The sequence below is a fragment of the Aquarana catesbeiana genome, linkage group LG09 (assembly GCF_042186555.1).
Source record: "Aquarana catesbeiana isolate 2022-GZ linkage group LG09, ASM4218655v1, whole genome shotgun sequence".
Taxonomy (NCBI): Eukaryota; Metazoa; Chordata; class Amphibia; order Anura; family Ranidae; genus Aquarana; species Aquarana catesbeiana.
In genome coordinates this window covers 192196468-192217766 of record NC_133332.1, presented here as the reverse complement: position 1 = coordinate 192217766, position 21299 = coordinate 192196468, and the positions used below count along the sequence as shown (strand labels likewise).

The 21299-nt window shown below is 41.5% G+C and overlaps 1 protein-coding gene across 1 annotated transcript in view; it reads right to left on the bottom strand.

Annotated features, from left to right (window-relative positions):
• MTMR8 (myotubularin related protein 8) overlaps positions 1-12723 on the bottom strand; it is a 75232-nt gene extending 62509 nt beyond the window's left edge. Inside the window, exons 1-3 of the mRNA XM_073599461.1 lie at positions 12614-12723; positions 9466-9588; positions 4381-4543 (exon numbers count right to left, since the gene is read on the bottom strand). Of these exons, the coding sequence (XP_073455562.1) occupies positions 4381-4543; positions 9466-9588; positions 12614-12637 (310 nt within the window). The 5' untranslated portion in view covers positions 12638-12723. The remainder of the gene's footprint in view (positions 1-4380; positions 4544-9465; positions 9589-12613) is intronic.
• Between the last annotated feature and the right edge of the window lie 8576 nt (positions 12724-21299).

Below are 21299 nucleotides of genomic sequence, written 5' to 3'. Positions count from 1 at the left end.
TCTGGCTAAAGCCTGGCATACACCACTAGTTTATTTTCGTTCAACCCAGCAAGGCTGAAGGAAAAAAAAAAAAAAAAAAACTGACAGCTCGGATGGAGCCGCTGGACTACCTGCGATGTTAGTACAGCAAACTCCCCTGCTGTGCTATTGTGTCCTGACAGGGGGAGCGGCCTCCTCGCCAAAACACTCAGGTCAGCGATCTCCGCCATTGGCTAAGAGCGCTGATCAGCAGACCTTTTTTACTCATGCCCCTTTGACAGAAGCTGGCCGAACTGCTGACTTCTGTCTGACCAACTGCAGTACATGCGGCGGACGAATGTCAGCCAGTTTCTATTGAACCGGCTGATAAAAGGTGATTACTAAGAACTAACTTTAAGGTAAAGCAAGTGAATTTTCTAATCTTAGCATCAGCGCAGTGCTTGCTGTATAACACTGCAACCTCGCTTTTTAAACCATCATGTAAAACATCTGATAACCATTATCAATTTATCTATCCCTCTTAAAAGTCAAGGTTTTGTACCCTAAAACAGTGATGATCCCATTCCAAAAACAAAGCATAAACAGCTTCGCTCACATAACCATTAGCAAATCATCTTTCACTGATCGGACATTAAGCTGCAGTTTGTTTGCTATGGATTGGCACTCTGAATATCAATTGCCTGGTCACCATGGTGGATCAGAAACTTACAGGTACACTATCTGACATAAGCCAAATACTGATGGAGGTATAGGGAATGTTTCTCTACTCCAAAGCCACCATCTGTCAACACTGGGCTTCTGTACAAGGATGCTTTTTGCTGCAATCACACAAATATGGTTAAAGTGGTTCTAAAGACTAAAGTTTTTTTGGGGGGGTTTTTTTATATCTTCATACATTCTATCCATAAAGGTAAAAAACATTCTGTATGCAGCAAGACCCCCCCCATTTAATTACCTGAGTCCCATTCAGATCCCGTGATGTGCACGAGAGCAGCTGCTCTCTTGAGTCTCTCCCTCTTCATTGGCTCCTGCCAATCACAGTGGGATGTGGGGGACAGGGCTGAGCCCCATTATGTGAGTCAAAGAACACACAGTGCAGGGCTTGGGAGTGAATATGCACGAGTGCCCCCATAGCAGGCAGCTTGCTGTGGGGGCACTTAGCAGGGGGGAGGAACCCAGAGTGCTGGCGGGGGACCCCAGAAAGAGGAGGACTTTTTCATTATCAATCAGCTGATACCCTTACAGTGTTTTAACGAGTAACATTGCAAGGTCTGTATCACTTTAGAAGTAATTACCCTTTGGGAGCATCTCACCAAAAATTTAATTTTTGTTGCATAGGATGCCTAAATTCTGACTTGTATCTTAGTACAGACTTTTGGGGGAAAAAAAAAAAAATCACACAAGCAGGAAATGACATTTCTGGGAAAGTTCTGTATTACTGCATAGAATATACTGCATTACATTTTAGAGAAAATGATATAGTGCTGCAGAATAAAAGAAAATTAGTTTTTATTACCACTCAGTGACAATATAGCCTGCATAGCAATTGTATGTGCTATATTATTTATTTATTTTTTTATCTGCTATTTTTTCCCACAAAAGCAGATTTATCCTTTAAGTTATAGCTGAAAACATTTCCAGAAAGACTTACTTATAACGTTTGTACAGCCGTAGCCTCTGGGTCCCTCGCTGCTTCCCCAAACATCCCATTTCATAGTCTCATACACATTAAACCTCTTCCTCAGGACTACGTGTCTTACAATGCAGAGCACCACTGGGCATGCACTGCCCCAGCAATCAGAAGTGCAGAGGCGTCTTAGGCTCCATTCACACCTCAGTGTTTTGTAGCTCGAAGCTTCAAAACACTGGAGGAGAAAAAAAAAAAAAATCTATTATTCTCTATGGAGTTGGTTCACATCTCCACTACAAGTCGCCTGTCGCCAAACACGTGAAGCAAACAAAAAAGTTTGGTAGCTTTTTTTGTGGCTCGAATCGGGCGTTTTTGGCCTGTTTTTATTCCCATAGAAATGAACGAAAATGCACCATTTGCGCTCTTTGCCACTCGTTTGTGCGTAATTTTCTGCTCAAATTAAAAATTGTAAAACATAAAATCGCAATAATATATGAATAAATGTAAACTAAATTCACAAATAACTAAAAATCATCATAAATAAAATAATCATATGTAATAATACATAAATGATAATCAACCCCTAACCTTAAAAAATATTATAATAAACACCCAAACAAAAACAAAAAATACGTATTACTACTACTACTAATAATGTATTTATTTTGCATTAGGGTGTTTAGGTATTTATTTATATAGTTTTATTTAATTTTTTTAAGGTTTAGGGGTTAATTATGTATTTACGATTACTTAGTATTCATTTAATTTTTATGTATTTATTTTACATTTATTCATTTTTTATTATTATTAGTATTCACACCCTAATAAAAAATAAATAAATAACCCTATGTCAGGAAGCTAGTTCAGCTAATATGAATTCTCATGCAGCTAATGCTCATGCACGTGTACCAGCACACAGACGAGCTCAAGCCAATATCCAGTGTGCACTGACACGTAAGCACCTCCTGACCATCCTGTTGTCTTAACGTGTATGACCCTGGCTCGCCTTGACTACGTCCCTGACTGTGACAGTCTCCTGCTATCAAGCTACTGACACCCGTCTTTTACCTCTGTCGCCACATTCAGGGGTGATCGGACCAGAGCGGCACGAGAAGCCCTCTCGTCAACTCAGCCTCCAACCAAGGTACGCGTCACCCTAACCCCTAATCCTAAACCAAACTCCTAATCTTAACCTAACCTTAACTCTAATCCCTTACCTTAACAAAAAAAAATAAATAAATGAATAATAATATTCAAAAAAAATAAATAAATACTAATGGAAAAATCTAAAAAAAAAAAAGCTGAAATACCTAGCAACAAATTATGCAACAGATGCTAGATGCTCTGTTGGCTAACAAAAAAAAACACCAAAGCTCATAAATCGGGCATAAAAATGTGCCAAAATGGCGCATAAAAATGCACGAGAAAACACTGGAAAAAAAAAAAGCTCAGGTGTGAATGCAGCCTAAGTGCCTGTAATGCTTGTCTGCCTCTTGGAGCAGGCAGCATAATTATGTAACTCAGCATTTCTCTTCCTGGGAGCAGCAAATAAGAATGTCTCCTTAGAGCCCTTCAAGGGAGAGGAGACACCCTGGATCCAGATGGTGTGCTGGGGGACCAGTTGAAGCCACAAGAAAGAAGAAATTCTCAACAACGTGAGGCAGCGTGTCAGGTAAGTCATCATTCAAGCAGATGAAAGTGGTTCCAAAGGCTTTAGGTTTTTTACCTAAATGCATTTTCTGCATTAAGGTAAAAGACTAGATCCCCCCCCCCCCCAGCCCCCCATTGTACTTACCTGAGCCTGATCCAGCACTGTGCACAAGAGCAGCAGATCTCTCTCCCTCCTCATTGAGCAGATTGATAGCAGGGGGGGCCATTGGCTCCTCCTGCTGTCAAATGCTATAACAAGGGGGCAGGAGGCAGGGCTGAGCCCCGCTGTCTGCATCCATAGACATAGACAGCGGGGCTCAGCCCACAAAAGTGCCCCCATAGGAAGCAGAAACCATTGGGGGCACTCGGCAGGGGAGAGGAGCCAGGAGCACCGGCAGGGGACCCCAGAAGCAAAGAATAGTGGCTGCTCTGTGCAAAACATTGCACAGAGCAGATAAAGTATAACAGGTTTGTTATTTTTTTTTTTTTTAACATGTCCAAAGGTTTACAATCACTTGAACATGTATTAAAATAAAATATCCTCTGCTACCAATTTAAAGTAAAAAGGTACAAATATTAGAAACAAGCCTAATACACAGTGGCTTTGAATTAACATGCAATTTAGGACTAAATCCTTTTTTCACTCTCACTACCTGTCAAAAAGAAGAAACGCTTATGCCTGGAAAAAACATTTTCAGTTCTGCCATAATCATTTAGAGAAATGCAATTCCCCCTTTTTCTTTTTGCTTTGTCCCAGATGTCACAGCACCATCATTTAGGATCTGTATCTTGAGTTTGCTAGATCTAGGGACCCAGTAACTTATGAAAGCATAATAAAGAGACTCTAGTAGATGGTGACTGACAGTTCACAAAAAGACCTAATTTGTCAATGTTTCTGGGCCGTCTGTATTTTTTATTTTCTATCATTTTCAAGGGCAAGTTTGAACTTAATTGGCTGCTGAGGCCACATACTGAGTGTAATAGCAATTTATCATGTATGGCTGTTTACTTTCTTGGGGAATGTTAGCAATATTCCGACCTGTATTCTAATTTCATGCTTATAACAGGTGCAGGAGCAAAAAAACTGTGGTTTGGAAGGATTTTCTGAGTTTGCGGTGTACCTGGCTGCGATAGCTTGAGTAACGACGTGTAAACTTCATGACAGTCCCGTTCCCGCAAAATGACGAAATGGACCACTCGGAAATTCTTGCAATGGATTATAAGTGGACAACCAGTTGTGCTGAGTGCTTGTTTTTCCACAGAGGAAATGTGGTGGTGAGCAATCTGAGAAAGAAAGTAAGTTTGGAAGAAGGTGCAAGGCAAATCATTAAATTCCAGGAAGAAACTTATTAACTAAATCTGTAACAAAGCACATTGATAGAGGAACCACTGCAAGAAAAGCTGGGATCAAAGTAGAACTAAAGGCAAAACCCTTTTTTTTTTAGTTTAACCACCTCAGCTCCGGAAGATTTATCCTCCTTCGCGACCAGGCCATTTTTTGCTTTTCGGCTCTGCGCTACTTTAACTGGTGGTTGCGTGGTCATGCAAGGCTGTACCCCAACAAATTTTATATAATTTTTTTTTCACACAAATAGAGCTTTCTTTTGGTGGTATTTGACCACCACTGCGTTTTTTATTTTTTGGGACAAACAAAAAGGACCGAAATTTGAGAGAAAAAAAAAAAAAAAACACAAAATGTTTTACTTTCTGCTAGAAAACATCCAATAAAATGTTTTTCTTTAAATATACTTTGCCAAAATGTAGTCTGCTACTGATTGGTTTGCATAAAAGTTATAGTGCCTACAAATTGTAGTATACATACTGGATTTTTAAATTTTTTTTTATACTACCAATGTCGGCGATCAGCGACTTATAAACAGGATTGTGATACTGCGGCAGTCAAACTGACGCTGGGGGGAGAACTGACTAACTGCCATTGACATCACCAGTGATAATATTACTAATGACACCGGCTGGGAATGACACCGGCTGGGAATGACACCGGCTGGGAATGACACCGGCTGGGAATGACACCGGCTGGGAAGAGGTTACCATCTAGGAAGATGAAGGGGTTAAATATGTGCCTAACTATGTGTAATGTGTGTACAGTGTTCTGCTTTTACTAACTGATGTTTCAGTTTCTCATCCCTGCTTTGCAGGGATAAGAAACTCACAGATCGTTCCCTTCCTACAGAGTTCTGTGCTGTTTACCAACACAGAGCTTTGGGCTGTGATTGCACACAGACGATCAGCAGGTCCCAGTCATGAATCATTGGCTGGGACTTACTGATAGGCTCCCATTGTGTACAATCACAATAGGAGCCAGGCAGGAAGCGCACATGCACACGCCCTAAACCTGCAGGTAAGCAACGTACGGGTACATCTCTGCCTACAGTGGCTGCTCGACTGCAGTACATTGCAGGCAGGCAGGCAGGCGGCAAGTGATTAACGTGAAACAGAGTAAAAGGAGGGTTAAAACCCATCATTTTTTTTTGCCATTAGTGAAGGGAAATCTCCCTAATGAGAATTCGGAAATCCTTAGCTGTCACAAGAACCAATGTCCCTATTGGAATATTTCTGCTCTGATAAACCCAAAATTTAGGATTTATGTTCACTTTTGGTAATAGCGGTAAACAGGACACACAGGGAGGGTAAATCTCCCTAACAGAGGCATGACAGCAGTAAAAACCTGACAGGTGTGCTAGTCCCCCTCTACTCCATTTAAAACTAAAAAAAAAAACAAAAATGAACATTTGTTTTTCTCTTTACTTCCTGTAAGATGTAAAAAGTTTATGGCACAGTAGAGGAGCCAAACTTGTGCTGGTCTGCTGTTCTACCTGTGCACTAATGTGTGCTGTGCTGACCTGCATTAAGCATGTGTTGCAGAGCATTAAAAAAAAAAAAAAAAAAAAAACACGTAGGCTTGCTTGCCTTTTTTCCAGCTCAAAGCAGCACAAATCAAAACAATACTCCAGTGTGAACTGTTCCTACTGGACTTACCCTATTTAAGTTCCTTGCGTTGACATGCAGTAAAAAAAATTTCCAACTCACCTGGTGTAAAATGTACCCTAAAGCCTAACTTAGATCATTTTTTTTTTACCAATCTATGAGATAGATAGATATATGATAGATAGATATATCTATCTCTATCATATATCTATCTATCTATACACATATACATATATATACATATATACATACACACACACACAGTGGTGCCTTCCCCTACAATGCTAGGTTTAAATTCTCATTAACTATAGGAGATGAGAAATAAAGCCTAGTACACATGGGCCGAATGTCAGACCAGTTTCTATTGAACCGTGTGTACTGCAGCCAGTCCAACACAAGCTTGCCAGCAAACCTTGTGAGCCTTTATTAAACTGTGGCGTTTTATATGGACTTCACAATGGAGATCTGTATTTCTTTCCTGGCATTCCATTGGAATTGACTGTGGAATGGTGACCATTGTTTTCCTAGCTGACCGCCCAGCCTGTGAGAACACCTTATGCACTTTTGGCCATTATAACCTTTGGCCCATTTGTTCTGGTAAGAGGCATGATGATTATTCCTAGTCAGTGGTGGATCTCTTTACACCTGAGTTGGCAGAACACATACTAATGTTCTTTGTTTCCACTGTGGACTTCACAATTTCCTTTTTATGATATAAGGACATTTATATGTGCTCTGTGTTTGCACATTAGTTGTTACTTTAATGCGTGGCTAAGTGTTGGATATATACAGTATCCGCAATTCATTGAATGCTACCTCATAATGCACTTTTTTGGCACTTTATTTTGCAGTTTCATATTGGAACATGCATGCATAATATTTGCTGTCTCATATTGCAATTTTTTTTTTTCACAATATTTGTTAGATCTATAGCACTGCTGACAAATTATATATATATATTATGAGAATTGATATCACAATTTATTATTAGCAAGCTGCTTTTTGTTTTCTATTTACCCGGCGTGGATTTTTTACACTTTTTAATGCAGAACACTATACTGCTATTCCGGGAGCCTGGAAACTCCTCTAAAATCAAAGCTCTATAGCTTGCTCTCCCATTTTGTTCACGCGGTGATGCTCTTTTCGATCAAAGTGTAATGAAAAGCATGTGTACTATTTATTAGATATGATGGCTCCTTGATTGTGATTGCATTTCTATTTTTGTACTTTCTATCTCTTGCCCTGTGTAGCTATTTTTTTACCGGTGCCGTTTGACTCTTTATTGCAAAAAAGGAGCTTTTTGCTCCTAAGGCTCTGTTCACATCTTGTCGTATAGGGACGACAATCGCGTTAAAATCTTGCAAATAGAATTGCGGGACGCACGTCGCCCGAAAGAAGCTCATGTACTTGTGGGAAGATCATAACGCATTTGGGGTGCTATTGAAATTGACGGGGAATGCATGGGTGTCCCTTGATTTGCCGCGATTCAAATGCAGAGATGTGAACAGAGCATAAAAACTGATTTAAAAGAAAAAAACTGAAAAAAAAAAAAAAAAAAAACACAACAACAACAACAAAGCTGAAGTGACTAAGATAGAGGTCGACCGATATGGGTTTTTCTCTGGCCGATGCCGATATTTAGAAATCGCGGTGGCCGATGGCCGATATATGATGCCGATTTTTTTGGGCCGATATATTAGGCCGATTTTTTTTTTTTCTTTTTTTTTTCCCCCTTCATCTCAATAAATCAAACAGTTAGACCCCATTCACAATGGGGCATTTTTTCAGGCGCTTTTGGGCTAAGAATAGCGCCTGTAAAACGGCTCCCCTGCAGTCTCAGTGTGATATCCCTGAGTGCTGTCACACTGAGGCGATGCGATGGCAGGATGTAAAAAAAAGTCCTGCAAGCAGCATCTTTGGAGCGGTGTATACCTCTCCTCCACCACTCCTGCCCATTAAAATGAATGTGCACCGCTGCCGAAGCGCCTGCATAGCGTTTTGGCAGCAGCACTTCAGGGGCGCATTTAACCCCTTCCTCGGCCGCTAGCTGGGTTATAAGCACCCCGCTAGCAGCCGAATAGCGCCGCTAAAATGACGGTAAAGCGCCGCTAAAACTAACAGCGTTTTACCATCAACGCCTGCCCGCTCCAGTGTGAAAGCAGCCTTAAGTAATAAGTGATACAGAAATTTTTTTACATTTAAACATTTATTGAACAAAACAAACCTCCAATCAGTTCACTTGTATGTAGAATTTAGATAAAAAAAAAATAACTATATCTTAAATATTAAATACACAAAACAGGTAATCAAAACTTTTGGACGAAAAAAAAAAAAAAATGGGCTAACTTCACTGTTTATTTATTTTTTTTTTAATTAGTGTATTTTTTTTTTTTAAAATTGCGTTTGAAAGACCACTGCGCAAATACCGTGTGACATAAAATATTGCAACAACCGCTATTTTATTCCCTAGGGTCTCTGCTAAAAAAAATATATATATAATGTTTTGGGGTTCCAATTGATTTTCTAGCAGAAAATACAGATCTTTTACTTGTAAGCAACAAATGTCAAAAAAGATTTAGTCTTTAAATGGTTAAACTGAGAACTTCTACACACAGAGTTCAGTCTATTGATAAAAGAACCCGAAGAGATACAAATGTATCTTCTTATCAGATTTGGCAGGCTGCCCAGAGGAGGAGAGAAGACAAACTTCAGACAACTTGCAATTGACTTCTATTACAGAAGTCATTTGCAAGTCCCGCTGAAGTTATAATCGGCTTTTTTTATCAGCACAATCGGCCGATGCCAATTAAGTAAAAAAAGCCAAATATCGGCCGATATATCGGTCGACCTCTAGACTAATGCTGGCCATACACTATACGAAAAATCGGCCGAAAAATCGTTCGTATAGACACTTCGTTCGTTTTTCGGCAAGTTAATGGGCACAAATCGATAATCGTTTGTGACGTTTTTGTGGGAAAAAAACGAACGGGAAGTTTGGAAAATTTCTGCCGAACGTACGATAAATTGCAAGGTTAATGTGTTTCCCGTCCAAACTGTCTGCACTAGGTATATGTAAAAAAACGAACAAAAAATTATTTATTCATGTCCACTGAACAATTTATCGGTCATTATATGATGGCACGATCGTTTGCGGTCACGGTCGAACGTTCGTTTTTCGAAAATGGGTTCGGCCGATTTTCTGTATAGTGTATGGCCAGCATAAGACAGACATTTTAGAAGAGAGGATCAATACATACCCAAGTTTCCTTACGGACTCCAGCAGTAGCATCAACATAAATAAGGTGAGTGGCAGTAAGGTATAAGGTGCCATTGGCAGGCCTCTTGTTGGTGTATCTGTCTAATAGTTTCACATTCTCTACCTAGGATAAAGTAACAAAAAAGGATATTTGAAACACAAAGTACAAACACAGTTTGCTGCACTACAACCTGAAAATATGCTTTATAAAGTACAAAACAAATGATCTAAGCTTTCAGGCTCATAAATTGACAATATTTCATCTTTACGATTTGTATTCCAAAAATGCATTCAAAACACTCCTTTCTAGTGAAGGCAGATGTCCAGCCTGCAATTCCCACTGGTCAATTGACCTCTAAAGATGCCATCATTTGTATAATTTGAAGCCAAACACACTGGGGCTGTTTCTGCACTCGTCAGAAGATTGCTGGATATAGTGGACATCTGCCTAGCATCTTATTTATGAAAGCAGAGCGCAGTGTGCAGCCAGTGATGTCCTGAGCTGTGCTTTACATATCCAAACCCCAGCATATAGTTTTGTAGGAAAACTTGCCATTATTATTATTTTTTATAAGGCACTTTTTTGTTATTGGGGTTTTGAGTGTTAAAAGTGTAAAATTACATTGATCTAAAAAAAAAACATACAAGTATATCAAGGAACAATCAAGTCGATTTACTAAAATTGGAGAGTGCAAAATCTGGTTCAGCTGTGCATGGTAGCGAGATACTAACGTCAGCTTGTTCAATTAAAGTATAAATAAAGCTAAATTTTTTTTTTTTAGTTTTGGATAGAGTGGAGAGGGTGTAGAACATCTGTCAGCTTTTATTGCTGTCTGTGCTCTCCATTAAGGAGATTCACCCTCTTTATTTGTCCTGTTTACCATTATCATTGAAAGTAAAAGAAAATCCCCAGAAAAGTAATAGAGGGGAAATCTTCCAAAGGGGACACTAGTTCTGGTGACCTGGAGGTCCCCAAGGAATTCCCATAGTTTGCAAGGATTTTCTCTTGCTTTCTGTTTGGCTATAGGACAAGAAGTCAAGGTAAATCTCTGCAATTAGAAACAGATGGCAAAAAATAAACTAAACGGGGGCTCTATCCAAAATTATACTTTAAGCTTTGACAATAAAACCTGGAATCCGATTGGATACCATGCACAGCTGCACCAGATAAGGCCAATTAACGCGCAAAGGATCACAAGTACTGTGTTCAATGTATACAAATGATGGTAGGATTTAATACATTCATTTCTTTATGAGAAAAACACCACTAATAGAGGTACTAAAAAGACCAGTGATCTGCTTCTACAGCTGTGAGATGCGGCAGGTGAGTGCACATACGGGTGGCAGAATCACCAGTGTAAAGGGGAGCTTGAGCAGCCGCAGCAGAAAAAGAGGAGGCTGGTGTAAGCATCCTGGTAGTGTGGTAGGTTGTAACACCATAGGAAAAAATAGACTGGTGACATGTCATGGCCTAAAATCTTACCCAATGAGACCTATCACGTTACCCCTGTCCCCATCACACCTTATCCAATGTCACCTATCACCCCTGTCCCCATCACACCTTATCCAATGTCACCTATAACCCCTGTCCCCATCACACCTTATCCAATGTCACCTATCACCCCTGTCCCCATCACACCTTATCCAATGTCACCTATCACCCCTGTCCCCATCACACCTTATCCAATGTCACCTATCACCCCTGTCCCCATCACACCTTATCCAATGTCACCTATCACCCCTGTCCCCATCACACCTTATCCAATGTGACCTATCACCCCTGTCCTCATCACACCTTATCCAATGTCACCTATCACCCCTGTCCCCATCACACCTTATCCAATGTGACCTATAACCCCATCACGTTACCCTATCACCCCTGTCCCCATCACACCTTATCCAATGTCACCTATCACCCCTGTCCCCATCACACCTTATCCAATGTCACCTATCACCCCTGTCCCCATCACACCTTATCCAATGTCACCTATCACCCCTGTCCCCATCACACCTTATCCAATGTCACCTATCACCCCTGTCCCCATCACACCTTATCCAATGTCACCTATCACCCCTGCCCCCATCACACCTTATCCAATATCACCTATCACCCCTGCCCCCATCACACCTTATCCAATGTCACCTATCACCCCTGTCCCCATCACACCTTATCCAATGAGACCCATCATATGTTACCCAATGAGACCTCTCACCCCATCAGGTTACCCAATTACACCTGTCCTCATCACACCTTATCCAATGTCACCTATCACCCCTGTCCCCATCACACCTTATCCAATGTCACCTATCACCCCTGTCCCCATCACACCTTATCCAATGTCACCTATCACCCCTGTCCCCATCACACCTTATCCAATGTCACCTATCACCCCTGTCCTCATCACACCTTATCCAATGTGACCTATCACCCCTGTCCTCATCACACCTTATCCAATGTCACCTATCACCCCTGTCCCCATCACACCTTATCCAATGTGACCTATAACCCCATCACGTTACCCTATCACCCCTGTCCCCATCACACCTTATCCAATGTCACCTATCACCCCTGTCCCCATCACACCTTATCCAATGTCACCTATCACCCCTGTCCCCATCACACCTTATCCAATGTCACCTATCACCCCTGCCCCCATCACACCTTATCCAATGAGACCCATCATATGTTACCCAATGAGACCTCTCACCCCATCAGGTTACCCAATTACACCTGTCCTCATCACACCTTATCCAATGAGACCTATCACCCCCGCCCCCATCACCTACAAGCCATTTTGCTCTTTTCCTAATGCAACCCATTACTACAATGTGTGCCATTACTGGCCCCCCGACTCCTATACACCCCATTACTCCTCACCACTGTATGAACCCCATGCTTCTTGACCCAATCTGTCCTATGACCACCTTCCCCTGTCATCTTTAACCCCCATTCCACTTCCCTCAATGCATCCCATCACTGCTGTCCCCAGGACACAAGCACCAACCAACCAACCAACCAACCAACCATCCATCCATCCATCCATCCAGAGGCAGGCACGGCTCGCAGCAATCACAATGCACACAGAGAAGTGGAGAGAACTTTATTGATCACTAGAAGAAGTACAATCACACCGATGTCTGCAGCTCACCTTTGGGGTGGAGATGTGCTCCATGGTTGTCTAACCCGATCTGCTCACCATCTCCTGTCCCCACCCCGCCCTCCTTCTTCCTGCCGGCCCCTTCCAACCACGTGACCACTGACATCATCGCCCGACCAAGAGTCGCGATATTAGAGCTGTGCGCGGGATCTGACTGGTGTGTACATTATAGAGGGGTGTTATATATATATATATATATATATATATATAGGGACTGGTGTGTACATTCTAGAGGAGTGTTCTATATATAGGGACTGGTGTGTACATTCTAGAGGAGTGTTCTATATATAGGGACTGGTGTGTACATTATAGAGGGGTGTTCTATATAGGGACTGGGGTGTACATTATAGAGGGGTGTTCTATATAGGGACTGGGGTGTACATTATAGAGGGGTGTTATATATATATATATATAGGGACTGGTGTGTACATTATAGAGAGGTGTTATATATAGGGACTGGTGTGTACATTATAGAGGGGTGTTATATATTTATAGGGACTGGTGTGTACATTATAGAGGAGTGTTATATATAGGGACTGGTGTGTACATTATAGAGGAGTGTTATATATAGGGACTGGTGTGTACATTATAGAGGAGTGTTATATATAGGGACTGGTGTGTACATTATAGAGGAGTGTTATATATAGGGACTGGTGTGTACATTATAGAGGGGTGTTATATATAGGGACTGGTGTGTACATTATAGAGGAGTGTTATATATAGGGACTGGTGTGTACATTATAGAGGAGTTTTATATATAGGGATTGGTGTGTACATTATAGAGGGGTGCTATATATAGGGACTGGTGTGTACATTATAGAGAGGTGTTATATATAGGGACTGGTGTGTACATTATAGAGGGGTGCTATATATAGGGACTGGTGTGTACATTATAGAGGGGTGTTATATAAAGGGACTGGTGTGTACATTATAGAGGGGTGTTATATAAAGGGACTGGGTGTACATTATAGAGGGGTGTTATATATAGGGACTGGGGTGTACATTATAGGGGGTGCTATATATAGGGACTGGGGTGTACATTATAGAGGGGTGTTATATATATATATATATATAGGGACTGGTGTGTACATTATAGAGAGGTGTTATATATAGGGACTGGTGTGTGCATTATAGAGGGGTGTTATATATTTATAGGGACTGGTGTGTACATTATAGAGGAGTGTTATATATAGGGACTGGTGTGTACATTATAGAGGGGTGTTATATATAGGGACTGGTGTGTACATTATAGAGGAGTGTTATATATAGGGACTGGTGTGTACATTATAGAGGTGTTTTATATATAGGGATTGGTGTGTACATTATAGAGGAGTGTTATATATAGGGACTGGTGTGTACATTATAGAGGGGTGTTATATATAGGGACTGGTGTGTACATTATAGAGGAGTGTTATATATAGGGACTGGTGTGTACATTATAGAGGAGTTTTATATATAGGGATTGGTGTGTACATTATAGAGGGGTGCTATATATAGGGACTGGTGTGTACATTATAGAGAGGTGTTATATATAGGGACTGGTGTGTACATTATAGAGGGGTGCTATATATAGGGACTGGTGTGTACATTATAGAGGGGTGTTATATAAAGGGACTGGTGTGTACATTATAGAGGGGTGTTATATAAAGGGACTGGGTGTACATTATAGAGGGGTGTTATATATAGGGACTGGGGTGTACATTATAGGGGGTGCTATATATAGGGACTGGGGTGTACATTATAGAGGGGTGTTATATATATATATATATATAGGGACTGGTGTGTACATTATAGAGAGGTGTTATATATAGGGACTGGTGTGTGCATTATAGAGGGGTGTTATATATTTATAGGGACTGGTGTGTACATTATAGAGGAGTGTTATATATAGGGACTGGTGTGTACATTATAGAGGGGTGTTATATATAGGGACTGGTGTGTACATTATAGAGGAGTGTTATATATAGGGACTGGTGTGTACATTATAGAGGTGTTTTATATATAGGGATTGGTGTGTACATTATAGAGGGGTGCTATATATAGGGACTGGTGTGTACATTATAGAGGGGTGTTATATATAGGGACTGGTGTATACATTATAGAGGGGTGTTATATATAGGGACTGGTGTATACATTATAGAGGAGTGTTATATATAGGGACTGGTGTGTACATTATAGAGGAGTGTTATATATAGGGACTGGTGTGTACATTATAGGGGGTGTTATATGTATATATAGGGACTGGTGTGTACATTATAGAGGGGTGTTATATATAGGGACTGGTGTATACATTATAGAGGAGTGTTATATATAGGGACTGGTGTGTACATTATAGGGGGGTGATATATTGAGATATATATATATATATATATATATATATATATAGGGACTGGTGTGTACATTATAGAGGAGTGTTATGTATAGGGACTGGTGTGTACATTATAGGGGGGTGTTATATATAGGGACTGGTGTGTACATTATAGAGGGGTGTTATATATAGGGACTGGTGTATACATTATAGAGGAGTGTTATATATAGGGACTGGTGTATACATTATAGAGGAGTGTTATATATAGGGACTGGTGTATACATTATAGAGGAGTGTTATTTATAGGGGGGTGTTATATATAGGGACTGGTGTGTACATTATAGAGGGGTGTTATATATAGGGACTGGTGTATACATTATAGAGGAGTGTTATATATAGGGACTGGTGTGTACATTATAGAGGAGTGTTATATATAGGGACTGGTGTGTACATTATAGAGGGGTGTTATATATAGGGACTGGTGTGTACATTATAGAGGGGTGTTATATATAGGGACTGGTGTGTACATTATAGAGGGGTGTTATATATAGGGACTGGTGTATACATTATAGAGGAGTGTTATATATAGGGATTGATGTGTACATTATAGAGAAGTGTTATATATAGGGACTGGTGTGTACATTATAGAGGGGTGTTATATATAGGGACTGGTGTATACATTATAGAGGAGTGTTATATATAGGGACTGGTGTATACATTATAGAGGAGTGTTATATATAGGGACTGGTGTGTACATTATAGGGGGTGTTATATATATATATATAGGGACTGGTGTGTACATTATAGAGGGGTGTTATATATAGGGACTGATGTGTACATTTACATTATAGAGGGGTGTTATATAGGGACTGGTGTGTACATTATAGAGGAGTGTTATATTATAGGGATTGGTGTGTACATTATAGAGGGGTGTTATATATAGGGACTGGTGTGTACATTATAGAGGGTAGAGGGGTGCTATATATAGGGACTGGTGTGTACATTATAGAGGGGTGCTATGTATAGGGACTGGTGTGTACATTATAGAGGGGTGTTATATAGGGACTGGTGTGTACATTATAGAGGGTAGAGGGGTGCTATATATAGGGACTGGTGTGTACATTATAGAGGGGTGCTATGTATAGGGACTGGTGTGTACATTATAGAGGGGTGTTATATAGGGACTGGTGTGTACATTATAGAGGAGTTTTATATATAGGGATTGGTGTGTACATTATAGAGGGGTGCTATATATAGGGACTGATGTGTACATTATAGAGGGGTGCTATATATAGGGAGTGGTGTGTACATTATAGAGGGGTGCTATATATAGGGACTGGTGTGTACATTATAGAGGAATGTTATATATAGGGACTGGTGTGTACATTATAGAGGGGTGTTATATATATATATAGGGACTGGTGTGTAAATTATAGAGGGGTGTTATATATAGGGACTGGTGTGTACATTATAGAGGGATGCTATAGATAGGGATTGGTGTGTACATTATAGAGGGGTGCTATATATAGGGACTGGTGTACATTATAGAGGGGTGCTATAGATGGGGGCTGGTGTGTATTATAGAGGGGTGCAGACCCCTGATATCTCCCATTTATCACAGAGAAAGGGACTGAGGACACGGATCTCCCAGTCCCTTTCCTCAGCAGGCTCCTCTCCATTCATAGACTGAATCATCTTATACACAGGTTATGATGTTTTACTTATGATGAATGGACAGGGGCAGTGATTACTGAAAAGGAAGAAGCCAGTATATGGCATATTTTCCGGCTCCTTCCTACGCTCTCCATCCTGAAAGATCCAGGGCAGGGGAAAACAGGTGGAGGACAGGGGGGGACCGGATGAGAAGCCAGCAAGCCGGGAAGGATGCAGGGGCACCTGGAGGATGACAGAGGGGGACCCAGAGGATAAAATGGATCAAGACCCGGAGGAGGACACAGAGAGCCAGGGAGGACACACAGAGCACAGAGGGGGACAGCCGCAGGAGGGAGAGGAGGAGAAGCGGCTTTCAGAAAAGCTATACAGGGAGATCTTGTAACTGCCCCCACCGCTGCACCAATCACCCCTAATGCTGCCTAAGTTTTGGGTCAAGCATCAGAGCATTTGCACGAGTACAAGTACTCATGCAAATGCTTGGTATCGGTGCAACCCTAATAGAGGGTACTGCTGGCACCTGTATTAATAGAGGGTACTGCTGGCACCTGTATTAATAGAGGGTACTGCTGGCACCTGTATTAATAGAGGGTACTGCTGGCACCTGTATTAATAGAGGGTACTGCTGGCACCTGCATACGTAGAGGGTGCTGCTGGCACCTGCATACTTAGAGGGTGCTGCTGGCACCTGTATACATGGAGGGTACTGCTGGCACCTGCATCAGGATTTGTGATGTGACAAATGAAGAACATGTCCTTACTGTAGCACATAGACTATGGGGTGGATTTACTAAAGACAAATAGACTGTGCACTTTGTGCAGTCACTCTGGAGCTTAATAAATAAGGGGGAGCTCTGCTGACTTCCATCAACCAATAATGTGCAAGAAAATATATATTTTTTATTTTCCTTGCATGTGATTGAGTATTCTTTGCAAAGTGAATCTTTACCTCATTTACTAAGCTCTGGAGCAAGTGCACATTGCAAAGTGCACAGTCAATTTGCCTTTAATAAATCAACCCCATAGACTGAGATTGTGTGCTGTCTGACGCTGTATAATGTGGTGTCTGTGAAGGGGAGATCAGTAGTGTTGCTCATAAGATAGTTATAAGGATGTGAAGGTGGTTGCTTATGTACGCATGTCAATAGTCCGGTGGGAAACTGTACACTGTATGTGATGCATCTTTTTGTGCTTCACCCTAACTATACCTCTGACACAGCTAACCTCTTAAAAGGTTTTTTCTATACAAGATATAATTTATATAGTACAGTGCAAAAGTTTTAGGCCCATTCACATCTGGCGTTTTGGGATCTTGGGTAAAATCGCTGCGATTCTGCCCACAATCCCAAATCGTTCTGCAATAGTGGCAAAATGGACCACATGTCATTTTTAATGGCACCTAAATGCAGTGTTTTGCCATGATAAAGTGCAGGAAACCACCTCCCACAAAGTTTGTCACCCAAAAGGAGCAGGAACTTCTTTAGGGCGCCAAGCTTACATGATGCGGTTTACTGCAATTTATCGAGCGGCAAAACCGCACTGCCTTTAGGTGCCATTAAAAAATGAATGGCACTCCAATATATGTGGTACATTTTGCCACTATTGCAGTGTGATTTGAGATGGCTGGCAGTATCACAACAATTGTGCTCGAGATCCCAAAATGCTAGATGTAAACGGGGCTCTTGACAGGTGTGAACAAATGCTGTACATTAAGAATGCATTCAGAAATATAAGTGTTAATTGTTTATTTTTATCAGTTAACAAAAGGGAAATCCAAGTCAGATCAATATTTGGTGTGACTACCCTTTACTTGTAAAACAGCATAAATTCTTTTAGGTACACTTGCAAAGTTTTTAAAGGAACTTGGCAGGTAGGTTGTTCCAAACATCTTGGAGAATCTTCTGTGGATGTAGGCTGCCTCAAATCCTTCTGTCTTTTCTTGTAATCCCAGACAGACTCCATGATGTTGAGATCAGGGCTCTGTGGGGGCCAAACCATCACTTCCACGACTCCTTGTTCTTTACGCTGAAGTTAGTTCAGAATGACATTGGCTGTATGTTTGGGGTTGTTGTCCTGCTGCAGAATACATTTGGGGCCAATCACACGGCTGCCTGATCATATGGTAGGATGGATAGGTATCTGCCTGTATTTCTTAGCATTAGAGGACACCATTGATGCTGACTAAATCTGCAACTCCATTTGCAGAAATGCAGCTGCAAACTTGCAAGGAACCTCGACCATGCTTTACTGTTACCTGTAAACACTCATTGTACTGCTTTCCAGCCTTTTGGCAAAAAACTGCCTTCTGCTACAGCCAAATATTTCAAATTTTGATTCATCAGTAAGTAAGCATGAGGTGTCTTTCATCTGCTGCTTTAAGTGAACTTGGCTGACCACTGTGTCTACAGTCCTCAATGTTGCCTGTTGCTTTGTGCTTCTTCAAAAGAGCTTCAACAGCACATCTTGAAACCCAAGTCTGCTTTAAAATCTTTGCCTGGGAGAGACCTTGTTGATGCCATATACCTACCTTGTGTCTTGTTGCTGTGCTCAGTCTTGCCATGGTGTATGACCTGTGACATGAAACTGTCTTCCACAACCTCATCTTGGTAGCAGAGTTTGGCTATTCCTAACCCAGTTTTAAGCCTCCTACTCAGCTGTTTCAGTTAAAAACTGTGCTTCAACCTACATATTCAATTGATGATCATTAGCGCCTGCTTGGTATAATTGGTTAATCATACACCTGACTCTAATCCTACAAAATCTCTGACTTTGTGCAAATGTAAGAATTGATGCTGATTTGAAGGTAGCGATACCAAATATTGATTCCATTTAGACTTTTCTTCTCTTCACTCATGTTGCGTTTTTTTTTTAATTGATAAAAATAAAGAATTAAAATATATATATTTGTAAGCATTCTTACTTTACAGCATTTCTTCACACACAAAGTGGCATATTCTGACTCCATAGTCACAGCTACTCCTGCTGTTGCTCCCACCAACTGGCACAGAGGAGTTTGCTGAATTACTTTAGCATAGCATCAGCCACTTGCTGCAGGAAGATGCACAGCAATTCATTGGCTTTGATGTTGGTTCTGAGGTCATCAAGGAGACTAACAGGACACACCAGTTATAGACAACCAATAGACAGTGATGTTCCCGCAGCATACTGCCAAGTTGGCTTCAGTAATGGGGGGTGGTCTCTGACTGTATCTGGGTGCTTGATAACACAGAGGGAGAAAGTGCGGGAGAGGCAAAATCCGAACAAGGCAGAATGTTATTCAGGGGCAACTGCCCTATTCCACCAGATGGCAGAGCTCCATGAGTGTAGAGCACATTTGTCTCCTGATCCATTCCCCAGTGCTCAGCTGTGTGGGCTTTTTCAGCACATGTGCAGAAGACTACATCATTGTTATTAACAGTCTCTGCCTTAAGCGTGGCAATAGCATCAGCCATTCAGGTACCATGTGCATAAAAAGACATCTGACCTCTCACCATGCACTTCAGTGGAAACAGCACCAGAAAGCTACACACCAGGGTAAAGGCCTTACTCCTAACTATATATATCTCAATACCCTATCCACCACCACTAAATACCTCCAGCAATAGCGATGACGGTATAGCAAAGGGTGTTGGACGTCTATCATATGACTCATCCAGTGGAGAAAAAAGTCTACATGAGCAATACAGAATAGGAGTCATTGTAGGCCGGGTTCTGCCAACACCACACCACTAGCTGTAGCATTACCCAAGCAAATTTCTTGGCCCCTAGCTGCTAGAGGGAAAAAGAAAATACACCTGTAGTCACCCCCATGCCCAGGGTCTCAATGCGAACTTTGCCGAATTGTTGGATTTACAATTCCCGTCTTTTCAGCTAGTGGATTCTGACCCTTTTGATAACTTGCAGAATGTTCTGTACTGTTTCCCAGCAGCCATTCCTTTGCCTGGAAGGCCATGTTTCTACATCACCATCATCCACATGACTGAAGACACGTGGTCCAGCAAGTATGGGCAGGGACACCCATTCATGACCCACTAAGGCTTCATGTACACATAGCCTAATTTGTCTGCCGGCTGCGGGAAAACGCTCCAAAATCGCGGCCGCAATTTTACCATGTGATGCGGCCAGTGGTCAAAACGTTCCTATCCTGAACGCAATTCTTCTGCGTTTAGGAGAGGGAGGTTGAAGCCCCCCTAACTGCAGCAGCTCCTAAATGCTGGCAAAAGTTTATGTGTATATTGGCGCATAAACTTTTATGGAGTTGAGGAGCTTTGGCAAAAAACGGCAAAAGCTCCTAAACTCAAGTTTAGGAGCTGTAGTGTACATGAAGCCTAAAATAGGCTACTGGCAGCTGGGGAGAATGCAGTAAGGGGCTCACCGCTTGTCCTGTTGCCCCACGTCCTTACAGCTGGTGCTTATGGTGTCAGAGCTGTCCACCCCACCTCCTGCTTCTTGATGTCCTCCACTACCAAGTCTTCCTCTGGACTACCAGTTCCCCCAAGCATTTAAGAGACATTGCAACAATTCACTCTAAAAGATGCCATGCGGTGCTAGGGTAGAGATTCTTTCAGCCCTGCAGGGGTAGGCTCAGAGGTGCTTAATCCCATGGTAACTTGAGCCAGGACCACTGATATGTGATAATGGCACCAACCTGCTGTCCACTTTACAGCAGAGAAAGATAACACACATGCCTTGCCTGGC